At 44.0% G+C, this 16456-nt stretch overlaps 1 protein-coding gene across 1 annotated transcript in view; it reads left to right on the top strand.

Moving 5' to 3' along the window:
• SLC24A3 (solute carrier family 24 member 3) overlaps window positions 1-16456 on the top strand; it is a 500344-nt gene that overhangs the window by 444131 nt on the left and 39757 nt on the right. Inside the window, exons 9-13 of the mRNA XM_044263528.1 lie at window positions 876-929; window positions 6103-6236; window positions 8100-8260; window positions 8996-9266; window positions 15917-16083. Coding sequence (XP_044119463.1) covers window positions 876-929; window positions 6103-6236; window positions 8100-8260; window positions 8996-9266; window positions 15917-16083 — 787 coding nt within the window. The remainder of the gene's footprint in view (window positions 1-875; window positions 930-6102; window positions 6237-8099; window positions 8261-8995; window positions 9267-15916; window positions 16084-16456) is intronic.

The following is a 16456-nucleotide window of genomic DNA, read 5'->3' on the forward strand; positions in this document are numbered from 1 at the left end:
AATCAGAATTATTCCCTCAATTCTACAGCTAAAAGGGGAACTTAGAAATCAAATTCTTTGGTTTTGAAGCTGGAAGTTACCAAAATGAATAAAATAGAAGTATTCAAATTATCAGAACCCCAAGGTACATTCCATTGGGTTTTTTACTTTCTCTTGACCATTTTTCAGTTGTCCAGTCTTATCCTTTCTGCTGGCACTTTCCCTGCCCAGGTGTCCTTTCTCCCTCCTTCCCTCCTTCCCCCTTCCCCCACTCTTTCTCCCTCCTCCTGCCTCACTTTCTCCCTCCCCCTCCATCTTCCTCCCTCTCCCTCTCCCTCTTTCTCCCTCCTTCTGCCTCTCTCCCTCTCTCTCCCTCCCTCTTTTTCCGTCCCTCCTCTCCCTTCCTTCCTCTCCCAACCTCCTCCTTCCCTCCTTCTCCCTCTCTTTCTCTCTTCCCCCTCTCCCCTCCCTCTCTCCATATGCCTGTCTCCTCCTATCCAACAATCCCTGGGTCATCCTTGTCAATTTCTCTAGTTTGCTCTTTATAAATATATCTGAATAGTTTTAGTGAATGATTAAGCTGAAATATAAATTTATATATACAGGCCTATAATCAGCAATATTATGGTAGACTTGTGCTCTCACAGAACTTTCAGGTGAGTGAATAACAGGGAAGGAGCATTTTCCTTTTAGGTAGAGAACGAAAGCAATCCCATTGAAAGCTGTGTCTGCAGACCAGGAAATACTTGTAACCCGTCTGCACATGTGGCTTCTCCTCGCCCTGCTTGCCAGGTGTAACTGTCCTCCATGTGGCATGGATGTTTCGAGATCGGCTGGTGTGTTGCACATCTGCCTGTGATGACTTTCTTTAACTAGCCATTCTTGGTTTTACACAGGTGGGAGTCTTTAGTCCTCGTGCTGATGTATCTCATCTATATCGTCATCATGAAGTAAGTAACATGCCTTCTCGGTTTTCTTTCCCAAAACTCTTTCCTACATCGAGCATGACAGGATAATGTAAAAAAAAAAAAAGGAATGGAGGCAGGGCAGGTAGCAGGCTGGCTATCAGTGCCGATGATCACAGTCTCCTCAGTTCCCTCAGACCTGTGTGTGGCACTGTAAGTTCTGATCCATGGCAATAGCAAAGACCCTTCAAACACCCATGCAGTAATGGAATCAAAGCTTTAAGTGTTTAATTTGAGAAATCTCTCAAACCCCTTACCCCCCTTTAATATCTGGCAACCAAGTTTGGGGCTGTTTTCACTCTCTTTCCTAACAGGAAAGGAGGTAGAACTCACTAAGTCATGCTTCTCTGTAGGGTGACAAAGATGGGACCAGACCTAGTTAAGAGATAACTAAAACCATGGACTGAATACTTGCAGACTTGCATTATTTATATCGTATTTGTCACCTACTGCTGTGTAACAAATGAGCCCAAAATGTAGTGTCTTAAAACTACAAGCATGTGTTATCTAATTACAGTTTCTGAGTCAGGCATCCAAGAGGACATAACCAGAGAGTTCTAGCTCAGGTTTTTTCCTTTTTTCCTTGAGATTGTACAGTGTTAAGAGGTTGGCTGGGGTAGTTGTCATCAACTTAACTGGTTCTGCAAAATGACCTGCTCTTACTGTTGGTAACGTTAGCCAGCTAATGTTGGCTGTTGGCTGGAGCCCTCGGTTCCTCAGCATATGGGCCTCTCCTTAGGGCTGGTTGAGTGTCTCCACAGCACGGGAGCAAGTGAGTCAAGAGGGAACAAGTGCCTTTTCTAATCTGGTCTCACAAGTCACATGCTGTCACTTCTGCCTTGTTCTGTTTATTAGAAGTGAGTCTAGCCCAGACTCAGGGGGTCTGTGTCACCATTTGAAGGGAGGGGTCTCAAAGAATTTGTGGATATATTTTAAAACCACCACTCCATAGGTTCTTTTCCCCCCAGAATCTGGGAGGCTTCCTGTGTGTTTCAAGAATTATATTGCTGGTGTTTCCCATACTCTAAGGCAAAATGTAAGCACCATGGCTGTGAACCTGCTGGTTCATCTTTTTGCCAAATCCCATTGAGATGAGGAGCTCGTAAATAATGCAGAGCCATTCCATGCTGCAGCTGCTGGACCCCATGGAAACTGTTTCTTTCATTCTAAATTAACCCGTACTTTCCCCAGCATTTGTGACCACCTTCTCAGGGGGCAAGAAAGTACCACATGATCAGAAATTGCTGGTTAGACATGTCAGGTAGTAGTCTGGAATTTGACATGACACAGTGTCTTTTCTACTAAAGTCTGACAGAAATTACTTCTGGCCACTAGTGTCCATGAGACCTTTTTTGAGAAATCAGCGTGGCCCCACTGGCAGACATTTCATGAACAGTAAATGTAGGAGCTGGCTCAGCTGGTGTCCGTTGTGGGCTGTAAGTAGTCTATGGCCAGTCCACTCAATATGGCATCCAGCCTTCACCTCAGGAGCTATCCAGTGGTCAGTGTGGACCTGATATCTGGGTCTTGTTAGTGGAAGAGGGCATTTCTAGAGTAGCCTGGTGTAGGATTATCACAGGATAACTGACAAATCAGTTATCACCTTGATAACCTTGGTTGTCACCTTGGTTATAACCTTGATTGAAGAAATCAATACTCACCTTCCATCTTAAAATACCAATTGATGGGCTCCCATGAAAACCACGGTTGGCCCAAAGACCTTTCAGAGTTTCTAGACTCCAAAGGGAGAGTCTCTGAAGGCATCTTGCTCCTCCGTCTCTCAAATAGCAAAACCATTAGGAAATCAGTGGTCTCAGCAATAGGGGGAGGTCTCAACAATGCACACATCTTCTTTCAGTGTGTTTTAAATTTGATTATTTCACCTTTTTTTTTTAATTTATTGAGGTCCCAAGTTTGAGTTCCCCAAGAGTCAAGAGCCCTTTTCTTCCCCCTTTGAAAGGGTGAATTAGTCAATTATTGCAGAATAATTAACTGTCTGCTGTATACCAGACATTGGTCTTGGGTTTCAAATTCAAATTTAGAGACAACATATCCCATAGTGCACTTACTGGGGGCTTCACAAAATAAGGAGGGCTTACACCAGAGTTAGTCTAAAGGGAAGGAATGTTGAGGAATTTTGCTAATATGTATCTTGTGACCACTGCACCCCTCTACCAAGCCATCATAAAAGCCCATGCATTGCTGATAGGGCATGTGGACATTAAGATAACACCGTGAACAAATTCTCTCCTCTCCCCCAAACTGTGCCTAGTGTGAAAGCTAATGAGGTGTGTTTCTGCTGATGCCTCAACTTTCCCAGCCTGCCAGCTGTTCAAACCAGCAGGATACAAATAAAACAGGGAATGGCAGCTACTGTGCTCACAGAATTTTCTGCATAAATTCCGGTCCCAAGTTCTAAATTGAAATCTCTGCTCTTTAGCCATCCCTGTCCGCAATCAGAGGCTCTAATCATGGGGTTTTATAAAATCTGATTTATAAAATTGCATGCTCCACAATAAAATAGCTTCAGGGTGCAAGCACAAAATTTAAAACATTCAATTAAAAATATAAAACTGAGTAGCAGCAGTTAAAAAAACGCATATATTAGAGATGTCAGCTGCCTCCTGGGTGGATGACTTTAAACATTCTGTCTGAAGGTCAAAAAGCAATTTCGGTTTGGCCAAGTTGATAGAAACCTTAAGGGAGCATGAGGCATACCTGGACTTGGTGAGGATTGATTTCTGTACTTCTGGGTCTCTTCCTTGGGATTTGGTCCCCAGATGAAGCAATGTAGTCTAGTGGTTGAGATCAAGGGTTGTGCATTCAGCCCTGCCTGGTCACACCTCAGTTTGCCACTTGCCAGCGGCCAACTTATGATGCCATTTTGAATCTCTGTTTCCTCGCTTACAAAACGGGGATCCTAACGCCTCCTACGGCAAAGGTTGTTCTTAAGCATGAAATGGGACAGCATAGTTAAGTTACTACCAGTATCTAATTTCAAGAAAGCTCTCGTAATAATACTAGGCCTAGTGTTCTTACTTTGTTTTCCAAAGCCAAATAAATGTGTAGCGCAAGGTTATACTTTCAAAGCAAAGCCTCATGCAAGTTGGTATTTCTGTGGGGAAATGGATTTTGAGTCAAGATGATAGAAATTCTGCCTCTCTCCCATAGTCTGTCAGTAAGAAAGTGGGGAGACTTTTTCATTAAGAAGAATTTGAATATAGAATGGTATGACAGCCCCCCCATGCTCATCATCAGCGCTGACAGCCAGCAGCCCACACCACTGCCCATTTCCTCCCCGCCACATGGTGTGAAGCCCAAGAGACATGCCAACTCATCTATCAAAAACCTCAGGATATGTCTCTAAAAGGACTCAAATTTCACATAATAACCATCACATCATTATCACGCCCAAGATTAATGCTATTTCTTCAAGAGAATTAAATATCAAATCAATATTCAAACTTTCATTGATCTCACAAATGCCATTTTTTTTACAGTTTCTTTTAATCTCCTAAATATTTTTTAAAATCAGAATCCAAATAAATCCCACTCATTATCATTGGTTGCTCAAACTTTTAATCTATGAATCCCCGCTCTGGTTTTCTTTTTCCTTGCAATTTATTCTTTGATGAAGTTAGGTTGTTAGCTACACAGTTTCCCGCAGTTTGGAAATTGTTGATTCCGTCCTGTGCTGTGGTGTGGCCTGTTCCTTTGACCCCTGTGTTTCCTGTATGCCAGCCATCAGTCCAGTTTAGGGTAGACTGGGTCCCATGTGGTGGTGAGTTCTGCCACCAACAGGCACACTGATGTTTCCTATCGCTCTGTCAGTAATGTTGGGAGCCATCCATGCACAAGATCTGGCTCCATTATTTCTTTAGGGTTGCAAAAAAGTGATGTTCTGGTTCTGTTCTTTGCCTCGTGTAAAGCCTGAGAGTGTCCCAGGACTGGCCTGCCCACTTCCTTTCTCACAGAAACCATCATCACTTTTGACTAGTTTTCTAGTCTCCCTCATGCCATGGAGGATGAACTGTAAGCTCCCAGGGAGTACAGGAAGGGGCTGTCCAGCTGCAGAGGGTCCCTCGATCTGTACCATGATGGCCCACCCACCCAGAGCTGCTCTCACTGAAGAACAGGCATAAGTGCCAGTGAAGCAGACTCCAGAGAGCCTGTAGCAGTAAAGGATGTGGAAGAGAAGCCTATGTGGGGAAATACAGCTTGAGGGGCCTACCACCTGGCCATTTAGAGTTGCCATGCCTGGCTGCAGTTCCTCTGGGAAGCCAGAGATCAAGCTGGGGCAACATGTTGTTGTTGTCCCATGGCTTGTCCCATGACTAGTAAGCCACTGATGCCTTTAGCTGTTTGAGTGGGGCAAAAAAAATAGCAGTGGCCTCCAATGCTCTGGAAACTGCCTGGCTGTGTTTTCCCAAGAGTTTTCTAGGATTCCTGTCTGGGGACCTTCTAATAGTAAAGGATATTTAATATTGTAAAAATATGTAGCTGTCAAAAACATGTTAGGAATTTATATAAGCGTCTTCCCTTCCAACACAAAAGACTAAAAGAAAGACGACACAATGTTTTCACCCAATCATTCTGGGAAAAATAGTCCAGAATTGTTTCCTAAAGCCAACCACCTGACCTGGAATTATGGCCCACTATGTACAGAGATTCCCAGGACCACAACCTATGGTTTTAGAAAACCAAACAGAGACCTAGAGTGCCAGTTGGCCTGTGGCCCGCAGACCATGATGCACTGGGATTAGGCAGGAGCATGGATATGACACTTTCTCATTCCCCCACCCAGCACGCCCTTCACAGGGGTGTGTCCTGGAAACATGGCAAGAGAAAGTAGACCTTGCCCATCCTGCTGAGTCTCATCATGGCCCTTCCATGCATGGACTGTGAGCAAGGGAGTTCAATCCCAGAATGCCACCACTGATCTTGAAAATTTGCAAAGAAAGAAGTTTGTCTCTATTTACTTATGTGATGTTGGTTTTATCTTCACTCACTCAGAAAATAGGACAGATTGCATTTCTCTGTGGGGACATGAATAAAGAATAATGATAACTTGAAGCATGGGGTCTCCCACAATGTGCCTACACTGAGAGCTGCAGGACACACAGGCTGATGGGCTTCTTCTGCTCTTTGCTTTGTTCAGATATAATGCTTGCATCCATCAGTGCTTCGAAAGGAGGACGAAAGGTGCTGGAAACATGGTCAATGGCTTGGCCAACAATGCTGAAATTGACGACAGCAGCAACTGCGACGCGACTGTGGTGCTACTGAAGAAAGGTACCTGCGGGCAGCCTGGGCCCCGGGAGGGAGCCCTGGGAGGATGCCTGGCCGCCCACCTTCACGGCCACCCCTGGGGTACTGTGGCTGGGCTGGTGGGAGGCTGCCTGCCCCAGAGGAGACCAAGGGAGAGAAGCTTCCAGACCTTCCTGCCTCCCTTTGGAACATCTTCTGGCAGGCATACTCGGTGATGAGCTGCCTGGGAAACTTCACTGGGCAAAACATTTGCTGGCAGTGACACAGGGGATTTAGGACAGGACAATAAAGGAGGCAAGACCAGGGGTCTTGAGGTATTGACTCTGTCACATTTTGGCTATCTGACTGTGAAGCCAATTAACAATCCTTTCTGAGCCTCAATTTTTTCTTCTGCAAAATGGGGATAATTGTAATGAGTAAAGGAGATAAAGTATATAAATTACTCCATTAGTGATAGTTGCTATTAGTATATTATTATATCCACATTCTTTTTCAGGCTACATTACCTCTGTATGCAAAATAACAGAAAATTGCTGCCTCCCTTTTTTCGAAGTAATTCTTGTATTCAATAGGTTCTCATTAAGCAATTGATACACTGAGAGAACTAAGATAGTACTCCCTAATAAAGAATATTCTTTCTTAGAGGAACACAGAAAATTATCATTTACTTTTGCCTTAGAATGTGTTTGGATTTTCAATTTCTTTTAACCTTCCCTAAAAATGTGTGGGTTTATTTCTTCTTGGTCTCATATGGTTGCTTTGCAGGAAAACACAAAAGAAATTTGAAAATCTATAGGTTATTCAAATCTGAGTTTTAAATCTGAAGTAATTATTAGAATTTGAAAATCAAATATTTGATTAACTTTTCTAATTATGTTTAGCAAAAGACTTAAGTATTCAGTGCCATCCCACAAAAGGATTTCATTGAATCCTGGATAGTTTATAACCATTAAAGGAATACTCTTAGGAAACCAAAAAGAGCTACCTCATATTAGTCCATGTTTCCAGAGATCATTTCATGATTTAGTGGCTTGGAAAACAGGGGTGACCACCAGCAGAGTGTGTGGCCAGACACCTATGAGCTGTGTGCTTATATTGCATGTTTGTAGAGAGGGGGTTGGCCTTGATGAAACTTATTTATCAGGACTGCCAGCAAACGTTGTGTAACAGTTTGGGCCATTCTGGACCTTGGACCTCTGTCATGTAGCTGGTTCACCTACCCTTTTGCCCCTTTGTCAGCCTTGCCCATAGGCTGGGCCGCAGCAATGTGCTCATTCCCCACTTAAGCCCTCCACTTGGCACTAAACTCATTTCTGCAGCTTTCAACAGCTCAGAACATTGAACATTGTTGACATTTGAAAGGCATAAAGGGTTACTAAAGATTATTGGGATCTTTCCTGTGCCCCCAGTCTGAGTGTTGGGGAAAAAATCCTTTGAAGATATAGAGGAATTCTCTTTCTTATCACTCTTACCATGCCAGTGAATGATGCTTATATTGTTTCAAGTCATTTCAAAAAAGCTATCAATGAGCCTTATGGAAAAAAGAGTTTGACTATTCTCCATATTTTGCTCCTTGGATGGAATGATGGTTGGTTGGGTGGATGGAAGGAAGGAAGGATAGATGGGTAGATGGGAGTATGGGTGGGTGGATGGATGGAAGGATAGATGAGTGGATGGATGGATGGATGGATGGATGGATGGATGGATGGATGATTGGATGGGTAGAAAGAAGGATAGATGGGTAGATGGGTAGATGGATGGATAAATGAATAGGTGGGAAGGAAGGAGGGGCTGAGGGATGAAGGAGGGGAAAGAAGACTAAATAAATATCTCTTTTCTGCTTCTAGCTTCAATAATATCTTTATTTTATGTTTTCAATTTCCCTAGCCAATTTCCACCGCAAAGCGTCAGTGATTATGGTAGATGAGCTGCTGTCAGCTTACCCTCACCAGCTTTCTTTCTCTGAGGCTGGACTTCGAATCATGATCACCAGCCATTTCCCCCCCAAGACCCGACTCTCCATGGCCAGTCGCATGTTGATCAATGAGGTATCTGGGAAAGCACACTCTATTTGCCGCTAGACAGAGATGGGAGACTTTGGGAAGGGGAGAAACTTTCTTGGTCTGAGAAGAGAAATACCAAACTCTATATTTAACAAAATAATACCCCTCAGCTACTTCCCAACATCTTTGCCCATGGCCCAGCTGTGCATCCTGGTTCTTGCTCTTCTCTCCATGTGTTGAAAGACATGACCAGGCTCCCAGTTATATAGAAAAACTCTCCTGTTCCCTTCCACATACCTTTTTCTTTTCATCTTCCTTTTGGATAAAGCTCTCTGATGTGAACTTGCACAGAAGTACTTGCTAAATCAAGGTTGCCTTATTTTAAAGTAATGTAGTCTTTGACCTGAATTTTCCTATGTATCCCTGTTTCTGGAGTCACAGCCTTATTGATATACTAGTCCAGACACATCTATGTGGCTTTTTCTCTTATGGTCCAAGGGATTCCTACAGTCCAGAGAAGAAAGATAATACTACAGTGCACAGGAATCAAGAATGCTGGTAGAAAATGCTCCAGTGGGTCATAAAAGGTTAATCCTTCCTCCCGGAAGGAGGTTGTCTGAGTTGCTTCTTACTTTGAGGAATCCCTTAAGACTTCACTGCAGAATCTCCTGGAAGCATCTCCTTGTCAGCAGCCTGAAAAAGATCCCAGTAGCTGGTGTTCTGGGTGTGCAGATCTACAGTTCTTCTGACTATGGTAAGAATGTGCCTTTCTCTTTCCAGAGACAAAGACTGATAAGCAGTAGGGCCTATGCCAATGGAGAATCGGAAGTGGCCATCAAAATCCCAATTAAGCACACCGTGGAGAATGGGACAGGGCCCAGCAGTGCCCCAGACAGAGGCGTGAATGGGACTCGGAGGGATGATATTGTTGCAGAGGCTGGTAATGAGACAGAGAATGAGAATGAAGACAATGAGAACAACGAGAATGACGAAGAGGAAGAGGAGGATGAGGATGATGATGAAGGACCGTACACGCCATTCGACCTCCCCTGTAAGAGGTCCTATGTCTAGGCTGGGTTGGGGAGCTATTTTGAGGCCACTGAATAGATGCCCTTGACTTTGGTGATCTTTTTGACATTCGATTCAAAGAACTATCTTTATATGAACATAGAAATATTTATATTAATTTCTACAGTGGGAAAGACTGTTTTAGAAGGTCCAAAGATGAACAAGATGGGAACACTTGACCATGGATTGAAATGTTGGGAAGGCAGCTTGATGCTCAAGGCAATAGGCACATCACCCACCTTCACCCATCCCATTACATTTGGCCGAGGGACCTGTTCTGCCAAGGCCAGCCTAGGGGGAAACATGCAGACTTCTCAGCTGGTCTTTGTTCTCCTAGTCACTTCTTGCCCCTTACCTCACACACCCCATTCAAGTTTCTCCTATCCCATGACCTGCATGTTTCCAAGACGGACACCACAGGAGATAGAGATCCCAGCCCCAGCTAAGTCTCACACAGTGATGCTGGCCAAGGGCATCTCCCTGGTATCTTGAAGGGGAAGCACAGGCATGTATAATTTTCAGGACCCCAGCCACCAAAGCAGTGTCCTCCTCTGACTGCTACCCAACAATGACTTGGCCATTGCAAAGACTTTTCCCCCTCATCCTACCATTTGTGGAATGTGTGGACCAAGCCTAAAAAATTCTACCAATTTTCTATACCTTCCAGAATCTTCAACTGTTTCAGGAAAGTGCCCTGGTCCAGTGTGAGAGCTTAATAAATGTGTGACTTCTTTGGGATGTTTAAAATTGCAGGAGAACTGAATTCTGGTGAAGTATTACTTGACTCACTTGAAAGGCCATTTAATGATGGGATGTGGGTGTGGAGTGGCAGAGTTCTGTGTTAATTTCAGATGTAAGGCCTTTCTGTGGTCCAGGGGATAGCAAGTGAACCTAGGATGAGAACTGCTCCTGGGTCCCCTCAGGGCCCCTCAGATCTCAACCTCATCAAGTGCTTCCCCAAACTAACTAGAGAATATCCACTCAGATCTTTTACCCCAAAGTCCCAACAGCCCAGCTAGAGTTAAGCCATTACTTGTTAGGGGTTTATCTTGGTAGGAAAAAAAGCATGCTGGCTCTTTATCCATTTTGCCATCTTTGACTCTATTTCTTGGCAACCTTCTTCCCTATCAACAGGACAAAAACATTTTAAAGATTAAGCAACCAGGCCCTCTATATCCCCCTTATGAACTTTTGTGTTCATTTTCTATTGCTGTAAAACAAATTACCACAAACTGAGTGGTTTAAACCAACACCCGTTGATTAGCCCCCAGTTCTGTAGGTCAGAAGTCCAGCACAGCCTGGCTGGGCTTCAGAGGGTCCACAGGCCATATTAGAGGTGTAGACAGGGCTATAGACCTTCCCAGAGGCCCTGGAGAGAATCACTCTCAAACACATGCAGATTATTGGCAAAACCCAGTTCCCTGTGGTTGGAAGGCTGAGCCCCATTTCCTTGCTGGCTGTCAGCGGGGGGCTGCTCACTGCTCCTGCAGGCCTGCATTCTTCACATCACCAATGTGCTTTCGGTCCTTCTCACAATTCCGGTCTCTTGGACTTCCCCTTCTGCTTCTGAGGAGCCTAGAGCAGGCCCGCCTGCCTAATCCCCTTTCAGAAGATAGATTCTCCCACACAGCAGAGCATAGTCATGGAACTGATGGTACAGCCTCCTCTTCACAGGTTCTGAGAATTGGGGCACAGACTCTTGGGGGTCTACATCTAAAATCTTTGCTTTCAGAGCTCACCCTCAGCAGCCCATAACGAAGTTCCAAAAATGCCTATTTTGCTAGTCTTTCACTGATGAAAGAAGCTCTTGGACCAGGTGAAGAGTCTGTAAACCAGTATTGGGGGGGCGCCCCCAGAGGCCCCAAAGCCCCATGGACACCCTTCCAGGCAGATGACCAAAGACATGTGTGTGGCACTAGACAACTCATCTGGCTCCCACAACTGGGTCTCATTACTCAGTGAGACAAAGGGGCCCCTTTCAGGTCACTTGTTTCCTTTTTCTCACCTGAATGGGATAAATGCCAGACCTAACTGGGAGATTTCAAGGTATCTTATAACTGTTGCTCACTTCTGCTCCTCGTCTCTGGGGTTCGTTGCTGATGAAGTGGCCCCGGGCATCCAGCCACATCACCTTGTCTCCTCCTGTTAAGAGGCATGGCTGTTGGTGTGGGCTCAGGAATCGCTACCACCCCACCCTGCCCCCCGCCCCCGAGGCACCCTGCATCCTTTGGCAATTCAAGCACTAGAGGAGAATGGATGCTCTGCCTGGTCTTGCCATTCCTTGGGGGTCTCTTCTTCATTTCAAGGCCCTGAGCTGCCAAGAAAGGAAGTGGAACCCCAGGTTCTTCTAGACCAGCCCTGTCACCAGGGCATCCTGGATAAAAATGCAGGCTCTGATTCGGGAGCTCTGGCGGGGAGGCCCAGATTCCGCATTTATCACAAGCCCCCAGGGGACACTGGGGCTACTTGTCCGGGGCTGCACCAGAGGCAGTGAGAGGGTAACATCCTGGACTCACAGCAGCAATCGTCACCATTCTCCTGAGCCTCAAAACCAGGTGAGGTGCTGCAGCTGAATTGGAGAGTGGGTTTTTCCAGTTATGATCCTCCGTTCCCTCCCACCACCAAACCCACCAAACCCACCACCAAACCCTTCCACCTGAGGCTCGCAGCCTGCATGTCCAGCAGCACCGGCCCCACGCCCAGGGCAGGCAGACCCCTCACAGCAGTGAGAGGGCCAGCAGATGGCATTCGAGGAGCGGGAAGGACCCAGTCCCAGGAGCCCCACATCCAGTACCTTTGGCCTGAAAAAGCTCCGTCCACATGTTGAGGACATTTTTCCCCCTCGTGGTAATCTTGCCAGGGCCTGGCTCTCTGTGTTTCTGTCACTCAGATGTAGGGCTTTCTTCTCTCCAGGACTTGACTGTAGTGAGTGTAAGTAACGAATAAGTAATTATGTGGAAGTATGTAAACATAGGTGTACCTAGGATGGATGGGTGTATATGCATAGACACTATGTGCACATACATGCACATATGAGTATGTGCATATATGTGGTGTGCTTGTGTATGGTTGATATCATGTGTACATATGACATGTTTATTCATGCAATGTATACATTTTTATATTGAGTTTATGCTTTTATGGTTTATGCACAGATATTAACATACCTGTATTTTTTATATGTGCTCATAATGTACATATGGGTTAAATTCATATAATATATATTCATATATATACCTATAAATAGAAAATGTGTGTGTATCTATATAAAAATTGCACATGTATACTTATGTCTTGCATGAAGAAAGCTTTAATGTTAACTGAAAGAAATGGAAATATTTACATATTTACATGTGGGGGCACCTGGATGACTCAGTTGGTTAAGCATCCAACTCTTGATTTCAACTCAGGTCATGATCTCAGGGTCATGATATCGAGCCCTGCATCAGGCTCTGTACTAGGCGTGGATAAGATTCTCTCCCTCTCTCTCCTCCCCTCCCCCCGATTGCATGCTCTCTCTCAAAAAAAAAAAAAAAAAGAAAGAAAAGAAAAGAAAGAAATATTTCCATGTGTACATAGGCAAACATACTTCCACAGAAAAAGACTGAAAAGAAATATACCAAAATATGAGTGTGTTTCCCCAGCTGGTATTCTTTTTTTATTTTTTTCTAGATTTTCCATTCTAAAACACTGTGTTTTTATTGCCTGTGTAGTTAGAGAAAATTGATATATTTAACTCCAGGTCTATAAGAATGAGCAAGGACTTTTCTTTTCAATAGAAGTAAACTTCTGTAAAAACTCAATAAGGAATACAACTTAAGGACAGCTCCTTTGCTTTTTGGAGACAAGTCAACTCAAAGGGATACTATAATGCTCAGAGTCCCCACTTCATGTCCCTGGCTTCATCTCCCAGCTGCTGCCTCCCTTCCAAGGAATCACATAATCTTGGGTATATCAGGTTCATGCTCAGGGAGTTTGGTTTTCTTAGCTCGTCCTCAGCACCCGGAACAGCACCTGGCACAGACTGGCCTTGGGGGCGTGGGTGGGGTGGTGGTGGTATGGATTCAAAGAATATTTGTTAAGTAAAGAAATAAACCTATCCCCTGGGGGACTAGAAGCGGACCACATAGCAATGGAAGAAAAGATGGGAAAATGTCCAGAAATACTGTTGACTCAAACAGGAAAGGAAAACATTTTATCCCTTTTTTCAGAAACAGAAATTTAGGCCAGCTAAAATGTGCACATACATTAACATTCTTGTGTTTATATGTGCATATAATATACGTAGAGGCTAAATCCACATAGTATATATGTAAGTTATATGCACCTATGCATAGTATAAGTTGTACATATATTAACCCTTGCATGAAGAAAGACTTACTGTTACTAATAGAAATAGAAACATTTACAAAGGATGTAGGGTAAACACACTTTCAGCAGGAAAAAAAGAGACTGAAAAGAACACACCAAAATATAAGTACCTTCCTTATCTGACTGCTCCTCAAAATCACTTAAAAAGCACGTTTCCGTATCACTTGGTTTGCTCAAGGAGTTATATTTGTTACATTACACTTAAAAGTAACTTCCAGATGATACTGATTGAGTTTCTACTGTAAGTTTGTGGTTACAGTGGAGCTATAACTTAGAGAAAACATCTGTTTCATGAAATGGAGAAAACTGTTTCCTAGATATATGGCCCCTCCAGGGTCAAGTCAGACTTTCGCTAAAGCAGCTGAGAGAAAAAACTCAAAATTCATTGGTGCCAACGTATACTGCTTACAGTTCTACTGAATCAATATCATTTTCTAAGCTTCTGCAGTCTTAAGTTCCAATTTCATTTTTTTCCTTGTCTTTTTTTAAATTTTATTTTCTGAAGAAAGACAAAGCCAGATTGTAGTCATTTCTCTTCCCATTCGTGTGTTTCTTTGTAACTTTGATGGGGTGTATGTTTTAAACTGGACCAAGTCTCTCTGTGTAAGGGCATCCGGAGGACTGCAAGGCCTGGGAGGGGATTGCCCGATGAAAAAAGGACATCACCACGTTACAGGCTTTAGGATCATGCCGAATTCCAGGATGCCTTTGAGATCCAAGGGTCTGACGATAATGGTGGACTCCACAACGTTTGGAAGCCCCTCACAAAAAGAACCCTGACCGCTTTCTTGCTTAGAAATCCAGCCAACAGTCTCAAGGTTGTCACCACCCGTTCCCAGCTCCGTATCTGCATAGCAGCTAATTGGAAAAGTGCTGGATACTGACATAAAATTTTGAAATAATTTTCATTTAACATTTTATTAATAACTGTTCAAAGTGTAATTTAACAAATACCTCCTGCGTTCTGATAGGAATATAAGATGGCATGATCATTATGGAAAAGTGCTTGGCAGTTTCTTGTGAAGTTAAACATCTTCCCTGTGACTCAGCAATTCTATTCCTGGGTCTTCACCCAAGAGAAAGAAAAACATGCCGACAAAACAAAGGGTACAAGAATACCCATAGCTCCTTTAGTTGTAATACCTGAAAATTGGCAACAACTCAAATTCCCATCCCGAGAGAATGGATAAACAAATTGTGTATCCATAGGATGGAAAACTACAGAGCAATTAAGAATGAACTCCTGACCCATGAATGAATCTCAAAAAGCATGTTGGCTGAAAGAGCGTAGTTGACTAAAATCACATGCCATGTGATTTTCTTTATTTAAAGGTGGATAACGGGGAAAACTAATTTATGGTGGTAGAAGGTGGAAGGTTGACTGGAAAGAGGCTCAAGGAACTTTCTGGAAGGCAGAGAGGTTCTTTATCTCAATTGAACCAGGGAGTGTATGCAATACATATTTCTTACCAGAAGTGTTAGCACTTACTCAGGATGGTAATAAAGGCTAAAGGAGAATTGAAAGGTTTGTCAAATCTGCGGTTACAAGGAACTCATGGCAACATGGTCACCAAAATAAGCATTTATGGGTATCTCTGAAACACAGGGCTCAGGCAACACAGAGATGATAAGATCAGGTCATCACTAGCCATGGCAGCAGGTATTTAGAGAACCAGAAATCAATGACTAATATGCAAATTCACTTCAACTTGAGATACAAACCCCACCTTGAGAACTTTCAAATCATTGTTCATTTCAGAGAGTTGACAATGTTGAGCAATTCCACTAGATGGCGCTGGGACCACTGACACTTTATAATCTGGCAAGATTTGATCTAACCGTGGGGAGAACAGACCCCAGGCCAACTGGTGGTCTTCCAGCTCCCCTCCCTAACCTTCACCTGCATCCCCACACACTCCCCTCCCTTTGCATCTGGGAATCTTCCTCATCCTTTGCCACCAGCCACATGTGCCAAACCATCCTTCCAGCCCTGTATCCTCAGAAGTGCCTCATCTGTCATTTGGGTGCCTAACTAGCAGGTGAGCGGTGGATAACTGTTTTTATTCTGCTTGCTTTTGTATGCTAGGTTTTGCTGCTGGTAGGAAGCCATTTGTGTCTTTTATGAAAAGGACAATATATTAAGCCTGATTTCACAGGTCATCAATTAGGACGTAAATGTCTGGGGCAAGTAGCACAGAGGGCTGGTAAAACACAGAGATGAAACTAACTAATTTTTGTTTTTGTCTTTGTTTCCTTTCCCAGCTGGAAAACTGGAAACAGTGAAGTGGGCGTTCACCTGGCCACTGAGTTTTGTCTTATACTTCACTGTACCCAACTGCAACAAGCCGCGCTGGGAAAAATGGTTTATGGTGACATTTGCTTCTTCCACGTTGTGGATAGCAGCCTTCTCCTACATGATGGTGTGGATGGTGAGTGTACTGAGGACCCACAGCATTGCTAGACCTCTTTATAGAGAAAAATACCCTCAATCAGAGGGGACTCAGAGGTGAGGTGTCAGCCCAGTCACTGTATCAGTCAGCTAATGCCTCAATAAGCTGCATGACAAACCACCTCTGAACTCAGTGGTTTAGAATCACAAGAAGTTATCTTCCTGCTTACATACCTGTAGGTTGAGCGTGGTTTGACTAATCTTAGCCAGCACTGACAGAGGGTTCTCCTTCAAGCCATAACATGGTTATATGTGATTCAGGCAGCAGGGGGTTTCATATCTACCTTATGTTTGCTCGATTTCCTTGGACCGGTGGCTACCTAGGGAATGCTATTCTCATGGCAGATTTTTGG

The sequence above is a fragment of the Neovison vison genome, chromosome 8, assembly GCF_020171115.1.
Source record: "Neovison vison isolate M4711 chromosome 8, ASM_NN_V1, whole genome shotgun sequence".
NCBI classification, from domain to species: Eukaryota; Metazoa; Chordata; class Mammalia; order Carnivora; family Mustelidae; genus Neogale; species Neogale vison.